Source organism: Rhinolophus hipposideros (genome assembly GCF_964194185.1).
Source record: "Rhinolophus hipposideros genome assembly, chromosome: 8".
Lineage (NCBI taxonomy): Eukaryota > Metazoa > Chordata > Mammalia > Chiroptera > Rhinolophidae > Rhinolophus > Rhinolophus hipposideros.
The window spans coordinates 44,433,576-44,456,648 of NC_138054.1; the positions used below are offsets into that span (position 1 = coordinate 44,433,576).

General features: G+C 34.8%; 1 protein-coding gene across 7 annotated transcripts in view; it reads right to left on the reverse strand.

Annotated features, from left to right (window-relative positions):
- Nucleotides 1-23,073, reverse strand: part of LRRC7 (leucine rich repeat containing 7) — a 467,042-nt gene that overhangs the window by 111,767 nt on the left and 332,202 nt on the right. For all 7 annotated transcript variants that reach the window (XM_081056903.1, XM_081056902.1, XM_081056900.1 and 4 more), the window contains 3 exons: nt 11,759-11,833; nt 6,053-6,197; nt 419-491 (listed from right to left, as the gene is read on the reverse strand). In XM_081056903.1, the coding sequence (XP_080913029.1) occupies nt 419-491; nt 6,053-6,197; nt 11,759-11,833 (293 nt within the window). The remainder of the gene's footprint in view (nt 1-418; nt 492-6,052; nt 6,198-11,758; nt 11,834-23,073) is intronic.

Genomic DNA, 23,073 nt, shown 5'->3' on the forward strand with positions numbered 1-23,073 from the left:
AGCAAATATTACTAATAGTGTAATGGTAACATATACATACTGCAGAGACATAAAAATTAATTTGATTTTGTAAGACATATTCAAGTGAATTTAGAGCTGCTACTCAGTAAAAACATCAAATTAATAATAGTTGGAAAATTACAGGCAATAGTATAATTGAAGGTCTGGGCAATCACTTTGCTTATGTAAGAGTCATGGTTAAATATTTTTCATGATATATGGTTGAGTGTCAATGCGATATTCAGATATAAAACTAAATTAAAATATATACAAATATATAACTAAATGAAATATGGTTGAAAATAAGTTTACATGTGAACAAGATTACTAGGTTCTCTACTAGAAAGTGTTTTGAAGTAAAAAACTGCACATATCCTTTTGTTTCTGGCTTTAGAGAGGAGGAAACTCTGGTACTCACTTTCCGATTGTATTGGGTAGTATTGTAAGTTGATTGTCATCTACTTTCAGAGTAGTTAGTTTTTTCAACAGTCCTATAAAAGAGAAGAAGGTTTATTAATACATAAGAACAGATTTCTGATGGGAAATACAATGTAAAAGAAACAAAAGAATCACTTGTAATGGATGCTTGTTGTGCTAATTGGCAGCAGTCTGCTTATATAAACCTACAAACTGATATATGTGTGTAGTCTAGTTTTGACCTTCCAGTTGCAAAAAATTTACTTCCATCAATGGCAGTTCAAGTACATCAATGCAGACAAGTAAAAAAAAACATAGAGCTCCATAGAAACATGAGTTGACAGTAATCTACCACATCTCCCATTTCTATTATGCACCAACGGACCAGATGAAATTTTTCAAGCCAGCTGTGATTTAATATTTAATTAACTCCTAAGCACTGATAACTAACTTTCCTGTTGTGATACAAATTGAAAACAAATCTGAATTAAGCCTAATAATTAATGAATGGGTACTGAGGTATTGCAATGCAGTGGTTATAATTGTGGACTTTGAAAATTATAACATATGACCTCATACCCTTTTTTCCCCCATAAATCCTTGACTTGGATCAGCAAAAAGCACAAAAGGTTGAAAATTTTAATATACCAAGTAGAACTGGCCAAGAATTAAAGTTTTAACTATTCATCTTTACCATCTGATTTATGCCCTGCATATCCTTACTGCTTGTTCTTCTCCCAGGGTTTTAATGAACATTAGCCACAGAATAAGTGAAGAACAGTTTCCTTTACCCCAGTCATAGCATAATCTATCATATCAACACAGCCCCAAATCCAAGGGCAAAGCATTAACAGTTGGCTAATTTTTGTTTTACGTTGGAAATAAGCATACACGCTATAGACAACGTGTTTTGCAGAAAACTTGTTCTGATGGATATAGTAGGATCCATGGTCAAATGTGTTTGGGAAAATCCAAATTAAAAAAAGATAAACAGATTTTTTTAATGTAGCTTTCCTAGGAGCTTTTGATGTTCTAATGTAGCAATGTGACTCTCCAAAACTATCCTGGAATTCATGTGTGTGCCCACAGAGTGTCTTGTACAGGTAGTATTTCATGAAGACGCTTTGAGAAGTACTGCTGCAGATCATGCACACCCATCTGAAGTATTTTAAGGATATCTGAAAGGCATAGAGTAAGGCACAAAAAAATCTGAAATAAAATTGTTGCTCTTTAAATTTCGGTCTGTTCAGTTACATATTCTTCAGGAGCACGCACAATCTCTATTCTAGTAGAGAGAATTGTTATCACCCTAAGACTGCTGTGAGAAAATACCTACAATATTTAGAGCTTAATACATTGGCCTGTGCCCCCAGGACACACTACTGAAAACAGCAGCACCTGAAAAAGAGGACAATTCACACTGGGATAATTTATCTCTGAAGTTTGAACAGCCACTGCCATGTTCACGCCATATTTAAACATATTCATCTATGTTCAAAGGGTGACTGAGTCACTTTAACTTCTCTAGTGTGTATACTGAAATATCAACCTTGGAAATACAAAAGAACTGCTGAGCTTGTTCATAAATTGCAGAAAGAAAACAGGGGACTATGAATTATAGCTAAATTCTGTAGGACTTGATGACCGTGGTTGAACCACTGGCCCTGCCCACCGGCGATGCTGGAGTGTTGAAGGGCTCAACATCACTTTCCTGGGTCACAAGGAGTTTTCGGTGAGGTTACAGACAGCTGATCAAACACCATGATGCCAGCCAGGTCCCAAAGCATTCTTTAAGAGCACCACAGTCCCCAGGTCCGAGGTAGTAAGGAGAAAATCTTGAGGCAGATTAGGGACAAGGACCAAAATGTTGATATAACAGATTTTTCTGAAGAATGAGATAATGACTCTGACAGTTGACAGAAGTTGCTACAGCTTTAATAGTGGAAGCAAGTTAGGCCTCCCTGCTTAGTTCTATGTCTGTAGATGTAAAGAAACCTCACTCATTTGTAATGTGGCTACTTCATCACTCACATAGTCCATCCAAGGGGTGCTCTTTGGACACATTCAGGGGCTTCAGTAGAAATCTGATTGCCTTGGAGTGGAATTAGGCCACTGGCCTCACTGTCATCTGCTGCTCATTACTTTTCTCAGGCAGATAATTCCTTTACTGCATTTCTATATCATACCTGCTTGGACTCTCTTTGTCTACCCTACAGCAATCAAAAGTATTTCATCCTGTTCCTTCCCTCTACTTACACCCTTCCCCAATCCCCACTTCTTTATCCTATACTTCCAACAAATAAATACTGGAAAGCTAGAAAAAGGAGGCCTTTTACCATGACTTTAGCTACTAATATATAAATATATAATTTGCAGCAAATAGTTAAGCATTAACATGTTATTAAATATACCTAATATGTACATGGATTTGACACATATGTTACAGAATTTTGAAAGCCAAGTAGCTGTGTATTCATCAAATCTAAGATTATAATAATAATTATATTATTATAATAGCTAACATTGATTACTTGCCATGTGCTAGGTACTATTCTAAGCAATTTTACATATATTAATTCATTTATCCCTCAAAACAGACTTGTCTAAGGTCACACAGCTAGTAAGGTAGAAAAGCCAGAATCTGAGCTCAGATAACTTGACTACAAAGCCTGTATCCTTGTCCACTAAATGAAGAAGATAAATTCTTTGGGGAAGTAAAAAAATGATATTCTCCTTTATTGAGTTTCTCTGCTATCCAAAGAAGCTGATTATTAGAAGTCTATCTAGAAGAGGAAAAGAGCCCTCTTCTTTTTCTCTGGAACTGGAACAAGGAAAAAGCTTCCACACACAGGGCTTGTTATTGAATATATAACTCCATTCAAGCACTCCACAGCTGCAGATGAACTCAAACAGGTGTGAGGGAAGTAAAGATTTTATTCGAATGGCTATTTCCCTTTACTGATACTATGACATTTCTTATCGTTTATTCTTTTTAAATGTTGGTAGTCCAAAAGATAATCTATGCTCAAATATAGAAGACAATATGATATTTCACACCCAATAAGAACAGTGAATTATTTGAGGGCCTTAGAAGAGAGCAGTCAGTGTACTATCCCAGATACCACTCTTGACCAAGAAAGTAATTTTTAGAGGAAAGTCAGCTATTTTACATGCATAATTAGGGATTCTGGTGACTCTGAAGATGTATAAATACAAATTTCCCTGCAAAGTCAATAGGATCCAAGGTAGTTTGAGTAGTAAGCAGCTATAACAGAGTTACTTTCTTTATTTGAAAACCATTCAGATTCTAAATGAAGGTGTTCAATATATAACACCACTTGCCTGCTATAGTTTGTTTTATGCCAGTCAAGATTCGAATCTGATGCTATTTATCACCTCTAAATGCTGCCTTTCCCAGACCAGCAGGCTAATTTCCTAGTCTACTTTCTTAAAGGAAGATATTTTCAACAAATAATTATATCATTTTTATTTCACTATGTGACATTTTTATTTGCAGGATTTCTAATTTTTTTTTTTTTAATTTTTAAATAACCACCCATTCTTAGCTCCTGTTTTTGTTTTATGAGTTCTTATTATTTTCACAAACATTATTCTTCCTATTATCTAATTGAGAATTAACACATACATACAATCTTTATTTTACATTGCTTAATAACTTCAGTTTCCCTTGGGGTAAATTTTTCTATTTATTTGAATTTTTGGTAGTCGTAACACTAGCTATGAAAAATTTCTGTTTGCGCGCTCATTTATGAGGATGAGTATCTTCTCATTTCGGACACTCACCTCTGCCTGTCTGGCAGTTTTATGGTTCCCGCCACTTGACGCCCACGTTTCTGGAGTTCAGAACCAGGTCTTATATCAGCAACATGTTGTCCTCATTCCATGTGGATATTGCAAATCCAGTCCAAACCAGCTTGTCACCGTTTTGAGCAGTGAATCTGTGTCACTTCTTGCTTTCCACCCTAGCTCCACATATTAGTTGCAGGTTTTTGTCAATCTCTCTTCATAGAAAAGTGGTCCCTTCCTCAGTCTCCTGTAAATTTAAGTTCCCTTGCTATGCTTAAGGTCCTATTTTTTTTTTTTTCCCACTGCAGGGAAGAAACCTAAGGCTGCACTGCTGTGTATGGCCTGGAGTCCATCAGGCTGGGTCATGGCTGTGTTTTCATTTTATCTTAGGTTCAGGTAGATGTTCATACTTCTTAAGCATGGATAAATTATTTTATTTACTAAATATTTAAGGAGCACTTACCATATGCCAGGCATGGTTCTTGGCACTGAGGAGGCAATGACGAACAAAATGTTCTTTGACTATAAGTCATTTTTCTATTCTCTTTATGTCTTTCAAGAGGTATGGAGTCGTAATTGAGTGGGAATGTGAGGTCTGAACCTTAACTAGATGGTTATCTCAACCAGATGACAATTTCTGTTATCTTCACCAGAGGATTTTTTTAAAAAAATAATTATACTTCCTTACCTTCTATTGCATAAAACAGTATTTCCTAAACCTATCTGATCATAGGTTTTACCTAGGATGTTTAATAAAAATACAGCTTAGAGGGCCTATCACAAGTTTACTGAATCAGAACTTTCTGAGAAAGAGCCTGGAAGTGTAGAAATGTTTAATAAAGCTTGCAGATATACGTATGATACAGCAAGTTGGAGAAATGCTATCATAAAATATGTGATTATATACATAAAAAAGTCATCAAATCTAGAAATAGAAGCTAGCCTGTTTTGCTAAAACTAGTGTTCTCTATCAGCCTGAAAATGGAAGCAATAGATTATTGAAGAAATGTTTGGGAAATTTTCTTGTCTTCTAGCTTCCCTTCACTCAGGCTACCTAGGTTGTGACTTAATTTTCAGAAGCATTTAACAAGTTCTAGAACACATGGCATATCTAATTCAAAGTGTTAAAACCTATGTTCCAAAGTTAAATAATTTGATGATTACCCTACATGCTGAATACTCTCATAAATAGTAATAGCAAGGTACCTATACAAAAAGGTCTACTCATTTAAATTAGACTCTTTCATAGTTTTACTCATATAAAATTTAAACAGGATGGGTTGAGTGTTTAATATATACTAACAGACAAATTATCTGCTCTCATGAATTTTAACAGCATGTAAAAGACAATGTATCTTTTTAAATAATAGAAATACAAAGATATTTTATATTTATTATACATATTTATGCTATTTCTAGATGATAGCAATACTACAACAGTATTAAACAATAGAATATAGCAAACCTATGTGTATAGAAACTACTGTGTCTATAGTAATGAAAGGAGACATGCATGATTATTGCATTACTCTAAATCTAAGATATATACTCCCTACAATACCATTTTTATAACTTAGATGTGAAAAAAATGTAAATATGTCAGTTTAATAGCATAATTTAATAGGAGAGCCTTCTTGAATTTGATAATTGGAGTTACCATTTCATTTCAAGACATTGATAAAATACTATTTTATCATTTGAAAAATGAACTTGGTAATTTATTGATATCAGGTGAACAGTATATTCCCTACTTACACAGACAAACTACACTGTCAGGAAAGAAAATGGTATATTTGACATAAAGATTCATGACAAAATATATTCTCACCTATAGAGTCAGGCAACTGTTGCAACATATTGGATGATAGTAAGAGGTCTTCAAGGGCTTCACATCCAGAAATGTCCATGTCGACTGTTTCTATTCTGTTTTTCGACATATCCAGGTATACCAACATCTTTAACTTCCCTATAGACTTGATGACATTGCATAAACTCAGGGTTAGTTGAGAAACTTTCGAAAGATATTTTCAAGCTGTCAAAATTACAACACTATAAAATTAATTTTCAAAGCAATAACAAGTGTTGGCAAGAATGTGGAGACATTGTAACTCTCATACATTGCTTGTAGAAATGTAAAATTATGCAGCCACTTTGGAAAACAGTTTGGCAGCTCTTCAAAATGTTAAGCTAGAATTCCCACATGATCCAGTAATCACTAGGTACATACTCAAGAACGAAGCCTATGTCTACACAAAAACACAAATGTTCAAAACAGTGTTAGTCACAATAGCTAAAAAGTAGAAACAACCCAAATAGCCATCATTTGATAAATAAATAAATAAAATGTGATATATCCATATGTTGGAATATTATTTATCAATAAAAAGGAATAAAGTACTCATACATACTACAAAGTGTATTAACCTTGAAAACACAGGCAGTGAAAGATTCTAGTCACAAAAGACTACTTATTGCATGATTCCTTTATGTGACATGACATGTCCAGAATAGGCAAATCTATAGAGGCAGAGAGTAGATTAGGGTCTCTAGATATCCATCATTTGATAAATAAATAAATGAGGTTGGGAGGAAGGAGACATGGAAATAATTGCTAATGGCTTCAGGGTTTCTTTTAGAAGAAATGTTCTAAAATTAGATTGTGATAAGGGCAGTACAATGAAATGAGTGTTCTAAAAACCAGTGAATTATATACTTTAAATGGATGAATTTTACAGTGTGTTAATTCTATCTCAATACAGGAGTTAAAAGAAAACGCAACAATAATCTCAAAGTTGCCACTGAATTAATTAAATAAATAAATAAATAAATAATAAATACATAAATAAATTGCCACCAAAATATCAAATGTTGACATATTCATTCTTACAATTTAAAATGCATAAGAAAGGTTTTTAAATTGTGATTTGGACTTTAACCATACTAAGTGGATTCAATATTTTGTTCATTCAACAGATTTTTTGTTGTTGTTGAGGATCTACTATGTATCAGGGCTTGTGTTATGTACTGGAGAACAATAATGAATACGTCAGCCAAGTATAGGGAGAGACTTGTCATGAGACAAACTCTTTATCCTTAAGGAGCTCATGGTAGTGAAGGAAACTGTCAAACAAATAATTGTAATACCCTATGATATGTGCAATAAAAAAAGCATGCAGGGAGTGCCATAGAAGCACAGAGCTGCAAATTGCCAGGAAGACGCTGCTTGTCAAAAAAAGGAGAAACCACCTGGAAGAGAGAACAGCACATACATTCACAGAGAAGTGTGAAAAAGCATGGCATATTTGAAGAAAAGTGGGAAACTCAAAGTGACAGAATACAATGATGAAGTTAGCATTGTAAAAAGCCAGCTGTTAGGTGGGGAGAAATGAACTCTATCTAATAGTCAACGTAAGCTGTTCAAGGCTTTTAAGATGGAGAATGACATGAACAGATTTGTGCTTTGAAATAATAACTTCAGGGAACTGTGAGGAGAAGATTTATGACTGGAGTCAGAGAGACTCATTAGAAAGATCTGGAAGCAGTTTTGCTGAGGAGATGAGAGGGTCCTGAATGAATGTAGCAGAAGTGAGGATGAAGAGGGGATGGGCTCAAGAAACATTTAGAAGTGGAATGACAATTAGTGACTGTGGAGGACAGAGGAAAAATCAAGGGGTGAACAGTGCTTGCCTAGCTGAGACATGGACTACAGGACCTAGAGCAAGATGAAAGTCTTAATTTTCCTTTTCTTTAAGGGCATGTTTTGCAAATAAATGTCTCCCACATATCAGTGTTCAGTGGTCTATCGGTTTGTCTGGTCTCCCTGTGTACACTTTACTATTAATATATTGTCTCTATCTATTTGACAAAGTATAACTAAACAAACAAATAAATACATTTATTACACACACGCACAGTACTTGGCACTGTATTAAGTTCTTTATATATATTACTTGATTTAATACTTTTCATTCTTGCTAGTCAAAATGTGTTTTGCAGACCAGCAGCACTGGGAACACCTGCCAGCTTGTCAGAAATTTCAAATCTCAGATCCCTTCCAGACCTACTGAATCAGAATCTGCACTTTAACACACATTGAAGCTTAGCGTTTAAGTGATGTCACACATTGGGTTTCCTCCCTGGGAGGCAGAGACAAAGAGAAGTTGATGAGAGTGTTCTTAGGATCAATAGCAGTGGAAAGAGAGAGGTATGTAAAGTAGAACTGTGCAGATAAAGAAGTTGGGCTGTGATCGAGTCTTGAAGAAGTGCTCAGCTGACCCTTCAAGGAACAGTGAACTTAGATTGTCCTGAGTGGAGGGGAAGGGGCCAGGTCTTTCTATTCCTGCATTGACTGGTCATTTCAGGTCTCTCAGAAAGGAGATATGATCCTGGGTGAGGAGGTTCTCTTCAGCCGAGACAATTCCTGATGAGGGTGGAGATCTTTAAGCAGCATTGCCAGAAGGTGGGGAAATATATAATAAGCGTCTACTACAAGTAACATTCTAGGGTTAACCCATTAATAAGGGGTGGAGCTAAAATTCAAACTCACTTTTACCGGGTTATACATTATAAAGCCTCGTGATTATATTGACATTTCTTGCTCTCTAGCTCCCTAATAAATTAACCCACATATCTCTAGCCCTGCTCCCTCAGTTTCCCTTATGGATAGTGTGAGCACAGCCTTGGAGTAGGTGAATAGTTGTTAGGCTAGCAACTGAGTATTTTGGGTGAGTCAGGCTGACTTTCTTCTCATGCCTAGAAATATGTCACTTTGAAAAATACTGTCACATTACTTATAGCTTTCTATTCCAAGGAACTATTATGTTACCTTAGCTCATTCTTCTCTTCTGGTAAGCAAGGAAAAATGATATATGTATCTATTTGTGTGTGTATGTATTTCCTTTTTCTGTTGTTCTTTTATCATGAGGAAATTTCTTTCTTCTTTGAAGCTTCTTTAATTACTCTCTCCAGCACAACTCAATATTTTGGTGTGAAGTTTCTAAACATCTTTTTATAGAAGCAAAATAACTCTTTGGTGTTTAATTTTTAGTTTTTCTAAACCCTCACTTTCAAACATCTATAAAGGCAATAATAGCCTGGAGTAATAGAGACCATAAGTCCCAGTGTCTCAGAGTCCTTGAGGATATTGAATGTTGTTCCAACATTGCTCTGGACATAGAGGAGCCCATAGGAGAACAGTGGAGGGCAAACGAAGAGTAGAAGCCATTACAAGCAAAAGAAGATATTGAAGTTGTTTTTTTTTTTTTTTTTTTTTTTATTGTGGATTCAATACACTGTTTAGTCATATTTTGGTTGATCTTAGAGTGATGGTCGCAAAACAGAGCTGTATAGAAGACTAATTTTTGATCATTATCTATTTGTTTCTCTGAATTATGAAAAATCGAGTGGATAAATGATAGCCCAGGCTTCTTAAAGTATTTAGAAAGTGTATTAACTTAATGTATTATGATACATGAACTAATAATAAAATGAAACTGCTTCATTCCGTGTCTTATGACACTAAATATTTAGGGTTAATCATTCTGTGAAATTGATAGACATGGGCTGAAAACCACACTGAAGATGAGTGACAAACAGACAAGCCATGCCTGTTTATGGCAGGAAGGTGTGGGGTATTCCCATGAGTATAGCAAAATTATGAAATTCAAGCGTACTAACTAAAGTAAGAAATCTGCTTAAAGTTGGCAGCATATGAGAAAAATCTACCATTGACACAGACAAATTAAACACCACTTCTGTTTTACAGATGTCACAATACCTTTCCATTTCAATAATAAGATTATAAAGGAATTTGAGGTCTGAGTTGATTTGCAAGTTTGGATTTGGGAATGTAAAGATTGTGAAAAATAAGATGAACCTAACTCTCATTTGTATCTTCTACTGAGGCTATAGAGAAAGCATTTTTGAGCATAATAGTGAACAACAGGAGTTGGTTTGAATTACAGTTCTGCCATTCACTGGCTGCATGACCTTGGGCTAGTTACTTAATTACTCACTCTTTCTGTTTCAGTTTCTTCATCTATAACCCAGGGACGGTAAAAACCTAGTTTCATAGTTGCTTTGAGGATTCAATGAGTCAATATTTGTAAAACACCTAGTTCTAGATAGTTCCTAGTCCATGACAAATGCTATATAAGTGTTTTTGAATAAACAAATATATTAAAAAAGCAGCTGCAAACGTTTCCAACAAGATACAAACATTGATTCCTCAATCTTACACAGGGAATTGATGAGGGTTTTACTTGTGTCGCCCCACGATTTATACATACCTTGGATATGACACAAATCAGACTCTACTATGTGTAGTGGGATCCAGATCTTTTTCTCCTGTCGTGTGAGTTCCTCAAACAAATATATTCAAGGTCATTGAATATATTATCTCTGTAACCCTGATGTTAGCATGGTTTCTGGTTCATATAGGTGTATTTGTAAATGGTTTTTGAATAAATCAAGAAATAGAAGATATGCATGCTTTTTTGTTTTGTGTCTGTGATGATGGTAGAAATGTATTTTTTTTGATAAGAAAGTATTTTTTTCCCTAACTTTTTGCCAGATATTCTCCTTTATGTGGCCTTATGCTTGTTCAAAAGAGAATAAGCTTCTTGTTCTTGTTGCTTTTGCAATCATTTAAAGAAATTTTTAATATCAATTCAAAAGAGAATAAAATTTGCTTTGTGAACACACATCTAAATCTCAGTGGCTGAAGAATTATTACAAATCCAGCTGTCCTGGCTATTTAGCCTAATGCAAGGAGTTTGGAGATGGCTACCAGCTTGGGAGCCTTTACCTGCTGTGTGTGTGTGTGTGTGTGTGTGTGTGTGTGTGCGTGTGTGTGTATGTGCGTGTGTGTGTACATGCTTATTTGAGTGTATGTGGTATGAGTGACACACGGCAGTGTTTTATGGAAGTCATTCTTTCACTAGATGGAAAAAGTAGGACTAGTCACAGCAAATGAAATGGTTGGTAAACCTACTACTCAGGAGATAATGGACTGTCCATTAGTTGAGGAAAAATTTTGACTCTAACTTTCTGTTTTTAACACCTTATGATCCTTGCTATTTTCAAAAATGCAAATGAGTTTTACTAAAAATCATCTGAAAGATTTTAATTTTTTGGAAGAGATCTAACACTATGAACAGAAACCATTATCTAGTTACCTAAAATATCAAGGTTAATTTTGTAAAACTAAGACTTGATATTATATATAGCATTTCTTTTTCAAAACATAGCAATATAAACATTTTAGCTTTTAAAATACAGTCAATGTAGAAAGAGAAAACAAATATCCTCCTAAGAGAACAAGAAATACCTTTCATGCACTTTACCTACCTAATAACACTCACAAAAGGTTATATGAACTACTCAAAAACAAATCGGTGAAAAATGCTTGGTGATTGAATGCTCCTAACAAATGTGTTACTTTGAAGTACAAACATCGGAATTTAAGATTATCATCAATTACAATTAACATATAACATAGATGCTAGACAACATGGTATAATGAAAACTTACATACCCCAGGTAGTACTTGCAGTGCATTATTATCCATCCACAACTCCCTCAAATTTTGTATTTGATCCAGAACTTCAGGCTGCGAGAGAGATAAAAGAGAAAGGAGATAGAGATCCAAATTAGTCTCTTCTTATCACAATATAAGATGTGCTCCCAAACTTTCATTTGGGAATCTAGTGTTAATTCTCTAAGAAATTCCAAGTTTAGCAGAACTTTAGCAAAACTGGTGGACCCCGAAGTAGCCAACCTAGAATTGATCTGGAAACAATCTAAACAACAAGAATGAAAATTAAAATGTATTTCTCTCCCTTAACACCCTACAGTTATCTTTTGTAACATTTATTACACTCTATTCAATAAGTGTCTGATTTCTTTGTTGTAGTACAAGATTTTGAAGGGTGGTACAATGTGAATTTTTTAATCACCACATTCTCATATCCCCATTGTTTGCCAGGGTACTTGGCACACTGTAGGTTTTATCTTGTGTGTATATTAGCACCTTACATGCAAACAAGGCATTATATTACCATGATGTGATCATAGTATGAATAAGACCCACTCATTGCTTATCTTTTCATTTACCCAACAAATAATTATTTGTTGAACAGTGAAAATATCTACATTGCAAAAGGCACAGTGTAGTATCCATAGTTATTCAAAACCCAGTCCTGCCTCAAAATAGCTACTTACCTAATTGGGGAAACAAATGCATATAAATAACTAAAGCACAAGGCAGCACATGGGAGGGAAGAATCATGAACGTAGAGAATTCAGAGAAAGGAGAAAGAGAATATGATTATGTCAGCATCATTTCTTGATTTATGATGACCTTTTCCTGACTTCTCTCCCGAAAGTACCCCCCATCCAAATCTAAGGCCACCTGCTTCTCTTGAAGTCAATTCCTTTTGATCACTCCAGGGGAGTCACTAGGCCTAAGCTAATTAGTGCATTGTATTCATCTGGCCAGAGGGATTGGCTCAAGGATGGGATCATGATCCCATCATAGTAGATAATTCTTTGAATGGGACTTCTGGGAAAAGACTCTTGCTCTTCCCTGCTAGATTCAAAAATGGGAGGTTACAGCCCAGAGAGCTTCAGGCATGAGGAAAAGGGGGGGGGGGTCTCTTTGAATTAAAAGATGGATCCTGATAACATCATATTAGCCTGAAATTAAGCCACACCTGAAGTCAGATTTTTTTTTTTTTTTTTTTTGTTTCTTCCAAAGGAAAGAGTTATCACTGAATCAAGATACAGCCATAATTTCTGGTCAATTTACTACATAAGGCCACTCTACTAAGATCGGGAGGCATAGCAGCCATACCTAATACATAGAAACAAACACAGGGAGGCAGCCAACATGGGGAGACAAAGAAACATGTCCCAAAAATTGAACAAAGCTCCAGAAAAAGAACTAAACAAAATGGAGACAAGCAATCTACCAGACGCAGAGTTCTAAACACGGGTTATAAAGATGCCCAATGAACTTAGGGGAAGAGTAGATGATGAATTTGGTGAGAACGTTAACAAAGAGATAGGAAACATAAAAATGGAGATAGAAAATACAAAAAAGAACCATTCAGAAATGAAGAATGCAATAACTAAAATGAAGATTACATTAGAGGGAATCAATAGTAGGTTAAATGAACCAAATAATTGAATCAGTGATTTAGAAGACAAGGTAGCGGGAAACACCCAATAGCAACAGCAAAAATAAAAAAAATAAAATGAAAAAAAACAAGGACAGTTTACGGGACCTCTGGGACAACATCAAATGTACCAACATTTATATCGTAAGAGTACCAGAAGGAGAAGAGAGAGAGTAAGGGATTAAAAACCTATTTGAAGAAATAATGGTAAAAAATTTTCCTAACCTGGTGAAGGAAATAAACATACAAGCTCAGAAAGCACAGAGAGTCTAAAACAGATGAACTCAAAGACACCTATACCAAGACACATCATATTTAAAATGCCAAAGGTTAAAGACAAAGAGAGACTCCTAAAAGCAGTAAGAGAAAAGAAGTTAGCAACATACAAGGGAGTTCCCATAGGGCTGTCAGATGATTTCTCAACAGAAACTTTGTACCAGAAGGGACGGGCACAAAATATTCAAAGTGTTGAAAAGCAAGGACCTGTAATGAAGATGATTCTATCCAGGAAAGCTATCATTTAGAATTGAAGGACAGATAAAGAGCTTCCCAGACAAGAAAAAGCTAAAGGAGTTCATCACTACCAAACCAGTATTACAAAGAATGTTAGAGGGACTTCTTTAAGACAGATAGATAGATAAATAAATAAATAAATAGCAATAACTATATATTTATCAACAATTACTTTAAATATAAATGTATTAAATACTTCAATCAAAAGATAGGGTGTCTGAATGGATGAAAACACAAGACCCTACAAGAGACTCACTTCAGAAAAACACACAAAGACTGAAAGTAAAGGGATGGAAAAAGATATTTCATGAAAATGGAGATAGACAAACAAAAAATCTGGAGTAGCAATACTTATACCAGACAAAGTAGACTTTAAAACAAAGTCTATAACAAGAGACCAAGAAGAACCCAGTAATCTCATTCTGGGTATTTGTCCAAAGAAACCCAAAACACTACTTTGAGGGCATGTGTGCATTTATATGTTCACTGCAGCAATGCTTACAATGGCCAAGATATGGAGACAGGCTTTGTGTTTGTCGATGGAAGAATGGATAAAGAGTACATATACTACCTTAAGTTGTAGGACATATATACAATGGACTATTTCTCAGACATGGAGAGTATGGGTTCTTGTCATTTGCAGAGGCATGCATGGACCTGGACGGTATTGGGCTGACTGCAGTACATCACACAGAGAAAGACAGATGCAATATGATTTTGCTTATATGTGGAAGCTAAATAATAAAATAAAGAAACAAAACAGAAACAAACTCATAGATACAAAGAACATTTTGATGGTGATCAGATAGGAGGGGCTTTGGGAGGGTGGGTGAAAAAAGGGGAAGGGAATAAAAAGTACAAATTGGTTGTTACACAGTAGTCATAGGGATGTGGGGTATATCATAAGGAATACAGTCAATAATCTAATAAATATGTATGCTGTCAGATGAATACTAGATTTATAGGGGTGACAGATGGGATAAGGGTTGGGGGAGTGGGGTGAAAAAAGTGAAGGCATTAAGATGTACAAATTAGTAGTTACAAAATAGTCACAGGGATGTAAAGTAAAGCATAGGGAATATAGTCAATGATACGATGATAACTATGTATAGTGCCAAGTGAAACTAGACTAGTCAGGGGGATCACTTCTTAAATTATATAAATGTCTAACCACTATGTCATGCATCTGGAATTAATATAAAACAATGTTGAAAGTCAACTGCAATTAAAAAATGAAAAAAGGAGGGAAAAGGTGACGAGCATATTTCCAGGTATAAAACAAATAAGTCATTCGTTTGTCATGTACAGCATAGGGCATATAGTCAATAATATTGTGATAGCGTATTACGGTGTCAGATGGTTGCTGGACTTATCATGGTGATCACTCCTTTATTACATAAATGTTGAATAACTATGATGTACACCTGAAACAAATATAATATTGTATGTTAGCTATATTTTAATAAAAATCTTTTAAAAAAGATACAACCATAGTTCAATAAAATTTGAGGCCTAATTAGGAAAGCCAATGTATTTTACATAATACTAGTGGAAAAGAATGGAATTGTACCAATGTTATAATTAGAATATTGGTAAATGTGCATATGTAGGAGCTATACATATATGTTTGACACATTAGCAGGGCTTCAGAGACTTCCAGTACAACTGTGGAGATAGATTCTGATACGTTTAGCCTGAAATAGCAGTGGAATGTGGGACTATTCCTGGCAGAAGTTTCCATTATAACAAGGATCAAAATCTACAGTTAGAGCATGGCATTCAGCCGTGGAATCAGAGGAATGTGTGAATAAGTGTGGGGGATTGCTCTGTGGAGGAAAATATTCCCACTGTCACTTAGATCACAGAAAACAGGCAGTGAACTAATCTTCCTGTATGTCAAGATTTGCAGAGATGGAAAACATAAATCAAGTGTAGAAAGCATGCTCTGATGTGCAGAGGCTTTGAGGTAGAGGGCTTGCTAACAACTGGCAGGTCCTTTGGAAAACATCAGTCATGTGATATAGTTTTTACTAAGCTTAGGCATCGTGCAGACTTTAGGAAAAGAGATAGAGTTGCATACTATGTAATGTTGACACAACCTTATATGCACGCAAGAAGATGGAGATTGATGTATAAACTTGGAACAATGAACATTATTTAGCATAGATTAGATTGTGTTGTGGTTACCAGAGGGTAAGGAGGGCAGGGGGTGGGAGATGAGGGTAAGGGGGATTAAATATATGGTGATGGAAGGAGAACTGACTCTGGGTGGTGAACACACAATGGGATTTATAGATGATGTAATACAGAATGGTACACCTGAAATCTATGTAATTTCACTAACAATTGTCACCCCAATAAATTAAAATAAAATAAAATAAAATAAAATAAAATAAATTAATCCTGAAATCTCAAAGGCTTAAAATGACAAACTCACTTCCCACTCCCACTACATGTCCAAAGTGGATTTGTGACCCACAATCTTGTGTTACCACTATCTCAAGACTTCCTGAGAAGCTGAAGCAGAGAAGACAGAGTGTGGAAAACTAGCTGCTGCCCTTACAGATCTAGGGCTGAAAGTGACACATATCACTTGTGCTTATAGCTCATTGTCTAGAACTATTAACATGGCTAAGACCTAAGTTCAAGGAATGCTGGGAAATGTAGAAGGACTTCATGGAGATTTGGTGAGTGCTACTGTCCCTGTCACATAGTGACACCATATAAAAAAGGACAAGAATGAATTCACAGAACTTTTATAACTTAGTTATTCTTTCTTTCTGTAAGTACTTATGAAACATCTAATTCCCAGACACTGCACCGGAGTCATAATGCACAGCATGGTCTCTGCCCTCAAGAAACCCAAAGAGCAAATGCACGATATTATGGAAATATAAAGGAAGGGGAACAATATGCCTTAGTAATGAGAGAAGCCAGACAAGGACTCGTGGAGCCAAGATGAGAAGAAATTGGTCAGTAGAGAGGAGAGAAGAGGAAGCACATGTTAGCTAGCAGCAGAGTGGTAAAAAAAAGCACGATGTATGGACAGGAATAACAGGTAATTAGCTTTACTGGAGTATTAAGTTTGAAACAAAACCAGTAGTAGAAAAATAAGTCTGGTAAAAGAGGATGGGGTCTGTGAAGGCCTCATGTTTTCTTAGGGAGATAGGACTTTATTGTATGAGTGAAGGAACATCACTAAAATATTTTTAATAAGAAGTGATTTCAGCAGATGAGTGTTATATACGAGTATATATCATCTATATATAATCTATATATATATATAATCTCTCTATATAATCTATCTATCTATAGATGTCAGTGGGCACTGTGTGGGGGGTGGCTGGAAGTTGACAGAGAGCATGTCTAAAGGTCTCAAATTTTCTGGATGAAGTAGGGAGCAAGATGATCTGTTGAGTAGGAAGGGGTAGGGATTTTGCATACATAGAACACTTGGGGATGATGGCACAAACTGAAATTGTTTGAGGGGATTCAATGAGGAAGTCAAGGGCAATCAAAAGAGCTCTATCAATGATAACTATTTTAACTTTTTGTTTTGTATGTGGTCAGAGTGGAGTGCAGTAGGACTGAGGGATTGAGAGACCTAGAAGAATAAGAAATTAGAATGAGAGAGCAGAAGTTAGGAGTATAAGATTTCTGAAGTGGTTCCAAGAAATGGTGTGTGGCTAGAAGAAGATGGAAGATGCTGTGGGAACATAAGGCCCTGCGTGGTCTGTAATGATTTGAGTAGCTTGGAAGCACTGTAAAACTTGCTGCATAGCTGTGTCAGACAAAGTGGCAGATGAAGCAAAACAATTATACCTCTAAAATATCTCTAACACTGAGCTCTAGTAGGGAGCCTAGCAACTATGACTACTTGGAAAGGGGTAACTAATGCTAACCTATATTTCTACTTTATTTCAAAAGATCTCATTTTGATTTATTTAATACCATAATAAGGTAATAATACTCCTACTTTATGGATAAAGATTCTAATAATTATTTCCTGGGGAAAATGAGAATAATTTCGATGAAGTTTGTATAACTGTGGCTAGGGTTGTTTCTCAGGTCTTCTGGCTCCAAAGATGCCATCATGTTATAGCTTAAAATTAAAATTCTGAAATAATGAAAAATGCTGGTCACAAATACCCAATAAAGAAAGTAAAGCATATTCTGGCTTTCTAAAAAAAGATAATATTTTTATTACTGGATGTTATAATAAAATGTACCACAGAAGAAATTTCAGAAACTTCCTAATAATAGCAGAGACAAAATATATTTAGCAGATCAATATCTAAGCTTTCTGAAACAAAAGCCACAACATAAAGATGATGCAATGTCATTTTATAATAAATAGACGCTATTAAAGTGGATCTTGGAAGTAAACCAAATGGCTTACAACCAATCTAACACGCAAATTGCCTTTTTTCATGCTACTTAATTTCATCCCAAAGTCAATCATTTCCACTAAAAATTAATAAATTAAGTCAAGAATGGCTTGGTTTATTCAATGCTGGTGAAAGTGCTATGAGCTAGGCACTCACATAAACTGTTTTTGGTAATATAAATTGGTGTTGTCTTTCAGAAAACATTTTTTAGGAAACAAATATGTATCGCATGTCTTGAAAATGTTCATATCCACTTTTAGGTGACTTTTTTTAAACATTTTTTTTATTAGTTTCAGATGCTTCTGAAATGATTAGAAATATAGAAAAAATATTTCTTATTGCAGAAGTATTTCATGAAGAATAACTAATAATATAAAAATGTTGGTTACTATCTTAATAAACAGCACCATAATGAATAGATAACCAAATTATAATAAAATCATATACAGCAATAAAAATGACTTATATATAGTTTTATGTATGAAGACAGATAGATCTTGCAAACAATATTGATTGAAACTCAATTATGTAAAATTCATATAGCATAAATTAATTTACATAGATTTGAATAACAGTGCTATATATATATTTATAAATACATACACATGCAGTAAAAATGGTGACATATAGAGACACACCAAATTCAAAGTAGTAATTATCCTGGGATTGAAATAGGACTAGAAGAGAGAACATAGATGAGTTCTACTTGAACTTCAGTGTTTTACTTCTCTAAAAAAATATATTAACTCAAATATGAAAAATAGTTAACATTTGTTTATTTTGGTAAGTAGATGTTTGATACATTACTTTAAAATTTTTGTATTTTATAAAAATATTTTTATTTTGTTTTTACTTTAAAAAGTTAGAAAAAATCAGAAGACACTATATCAAAATATTAATTTATATGGTGGGCTTATGATTGACTTAATTTTTCTTCTTTTTCATTTTTTCTATAGTTCCCAAATTTTCTATAGTGTGTAGGCATTACATTTAATAATCAGAAAAAATTAGAAAACATCTTAGTGTCTTTTTTTCAAATTTACACTTATCTAACCACTTTAGTATTCTTTCTGAAGTGATATTACTTCACTTAGTTGAAATGGCTGTGAAAATGGTTACATCAGTATTAACAAAAATGAAACATATATTTTGCAAGACTGAAATAAATTCCAATAACTCATATCACGTATATGCAATATTAGGCTGTTCTACTGATTTGACTATATGTGTTACTTTTATTCCACTAATTTTAATAATAGACTTCGATTACATTTATTTATATACCTAACACATTTTGTTCCCAATGACATTAAAAGAAATGTTAACTATGAAAAACATAACATCTGACTTTTATCTAATTTAGTCAAAATTAAACTAGGGAACTTTAAAATTTCAAATTGAGAAGTTTAAGTGTCTTATAATTGATGAGATTATCTGGCAGATATGATAACAAAAACTTGCTATTCCCAGAAACTATGCAAAACTAGAAGGCAACAAGATGAAACCTGTTTCAAAGTACAAATAAGTAAATGTAGTTTTTTTCTCAAATTAGTACATGTAAAATAGCAAATGCAAATTTAAAAATTATGTTCTCTAAGTAAAGTGACACAATTACCATACTTCACTGAGACATTTCACTTACTACATTTTTTTTTCTAAATTTTGAGGTCAATATTTCAAAGAATCATTTTTAATTTCTCTTTTACCATCTTTCTTTAATAACTTTTAGAGTATACAATTTGTGAAGGAAGCATGGCTGCATTTTAAGAAATGTTCTCTCTTTAAATCTTTCATTTAATAACACACTTGGCTTATTACTAGCCCTTTAGCTCTCACAACTAGGAAATCTTATTCATGAATTTGATAGTACAGAACTGAAACTCTCTGATACATAAAATTGGATGACTAAAATTGTTCAGCTCTTGATGACAAGCCTACTTACTTGTTTGTTTGTTTTTTTTGTTGTTGAGAGCCCACTGGCCCATGTGGGAATCGAACCGGCAGCCTTTCAGAGTTAGGAGCGGGGAGCTCTAACCGCCTGCGCCACCAGGCCCACCCCCTACTTACTTGTTTATTTTCTCAATTGTTCAGTCCTACATGCCTTGAGACTGATTAACTTCTTCAGTTAATTTCTTTGGTGATAAAAATGTTAGCTCCATAGGGTCTGACCCTATTTCCAGTTTAGACTAATTTTATGTTTCTCAATTTTATTTCAATGTTGATGCCATTGAAATGTTTATAAAATTTTGTTTCAAATTTACTCCAATCAGGTAATGTTTAGGAACAATAGTTTTATATTTTTAGAAGTTATTGAATGAAAAAATAAATAGCTATTCTTAGTGACACTTAATAATAAAATACACTGCTGAGAAAATGTGATTAATTTATAATTAATTAAAACACTTTCAGCCATAGGCTCTTATGAATACTTTATATGAATGTGATTGTAATGTATTCTGTTTATGCAGATGAGTATATTGATGGCATAATGGAAAAAAATCAACAGATGCCATGAAGTTAAGAGGGAGAGACAATATGTGAAATGACGGAATTAGTATCCAAAATGATGGAAAAATGTTCGAAGACTCGATAGTTCTAACAGCATGAAGCTTAATAAGGAAAAATGTAAAGTCATGCCATATGTTCCCCCCAACCAAGCATACAAGTATAAATCAGAAGCAGAAGTAAGTGTGAACAAAATTGGGGAGTTAACTCAAGAGTAAACTCAGTATTCATTAATTCATTTGTTTATAAATGCATTCATTCAGGAAAGAAATACGACCTACCCATGCAAAGAAGGCATTGGAATGGTCTTTGGGAATTTAATTCAGACTGTGAGAAGGCGGTCCCAAAGTGTTTTCTGTTAATATCCTGAGCTGTACACAACCATTAATCCACATATGAACTATAGTATTCTAGGTGCCCATGTGTAAAGGGGTCCTCAACAAACCAGAGCTTATTCAGAAAGTCTGGAAACCATTCCATAGGAGAAATGACTAAAATGACTCAAACTATTTAGACTAAAGAATGGAAGACACCCATCTTTGAATACCTGACGGTTGTTGTAAGGGAGAGAGGGTAGATTTTTCCTATCTTCATCCCCAGTTCAGAATCAATGAGGAAAGTTGCAGGAAGGTAGATATAAGTAAGCATCACACAAGGAGTGTTTCTTTCACCCCAATTAGATGTATCTAAAATAATCTAATTTCCTGTAGGAGATAGTGACTCTTTGGTCAAATAAACATATAACTCCTTAAGAAGATCTAAATAACAAGAATGATAACATAGGCTAAGTTCTGTTGGGCACTTGCTATAGTAAGGTCCTTTCAAAATGTTTTTATATAAATTATGCTCAATGAATCTTCACAACTATCCACTGAGGTACGTGCTATAATTGCACATGCCATAAGCAGAGTAGAGTGGTTAAGAGCATGGTTTCAGGAGCTACACTGAGTTCAGATTCGAGTTCCGTTGATTAGTTGCTGAAAGATCTTGTTTTGGATTCCTCACCCATAACAGTTGGATGACAGTAGTGTTGGTGACACAGGGAGATAACGAGGGTTAGAAATGGGTGAAAACATTTGAAGGGCTTAGAACACTACCTGGTTTTAAGTGTTAGTGCTCAGTTACTATCCCCACCTTACAGACCGGAAATGTCGGCATAAAGAAACAAATTACTGTGCCCCAAATTATATGGCTCACATATGGGGAAGGCAAGAGCTTGATCTTGAAGTTTTATAGGTTGTGATGAGTAAGGTTCCAAAGGAGGGGTGTATTCCTCCTTAATAAAAACTTAATAAAAACTAATTAAATGAAATTGTTGAATCAGTTAAAGTCGGCCTTTGGCATCTGATGGCCTCCTTTGGCACGTCATTCTAAGGTAGCATCGTGCTAGGTGTGAATACGCCCCTCCATTTACACCTTTTCTCATAAGAGTAAGTTATGGGGTGGGGTAAGAGGATACTTTTGACAAGATTAAAGAACTGTGAAATTGTCTCAGAGATTTGAAAAGCAACTTGGGGAAAAGTAATAAGATTGCCTGACAATATTGCAGTCCCCATTTCAGGTATTTGTCATTCATGAATTTAAAATAAGACCAGTCAGCCAAACTGTCTTTCTTTTTCTTTTTTTTTTTTTTTTTTTCCCAAGAAAGCTTGGTGCAGTAGCAGAAAAGGCAGAAAGATGAAACTGGCCTAGGTTAAGTTCAGGTAGGTAATGTGACATAAGGAAAAAGGGCAAATTTTCTGAGTGATGTTTCTGAGAAGTTGCTCATACCAATGAGTGTTTATCATGAAGCTCAGTTTAGTAAAGAAGAAAAGATAGGTGAATAAAGATAAACTTAGCATATCAGTGATATGTCACATCAATAACTCCTGCAGGGGAGTTCTTGGGTACTGGAATAAGTGAACTGAAAGTATAGGAGGTGATAGCAGACATCAGGTTATATGCAATTGAGATTTCAGAGGCGATACAGGTATTTGTGATGACAAAGTTTAAATGGGATCTTGGAAGTGAATTACTGAGATGGAGTAGAGGAAAAGATTGATTATGATTGTGGGTTATTTATTTTGTTCAAATCAGATGGAAGTTTTGAAGCCCTGGCATGTACAAGTTACCATAGAAGAAGTTGGTGATACAGAGGTAAAGAAGATTCAATTCCCTGCTTCAAGGAACTCACAGTATAATATGGAAAGTGCTACAATGGAGATACCAAGTCAGAAGAAAGGATACCTCACTTAGTCAAGGAGCAGGTGAACAGGCTTAGGGAACAT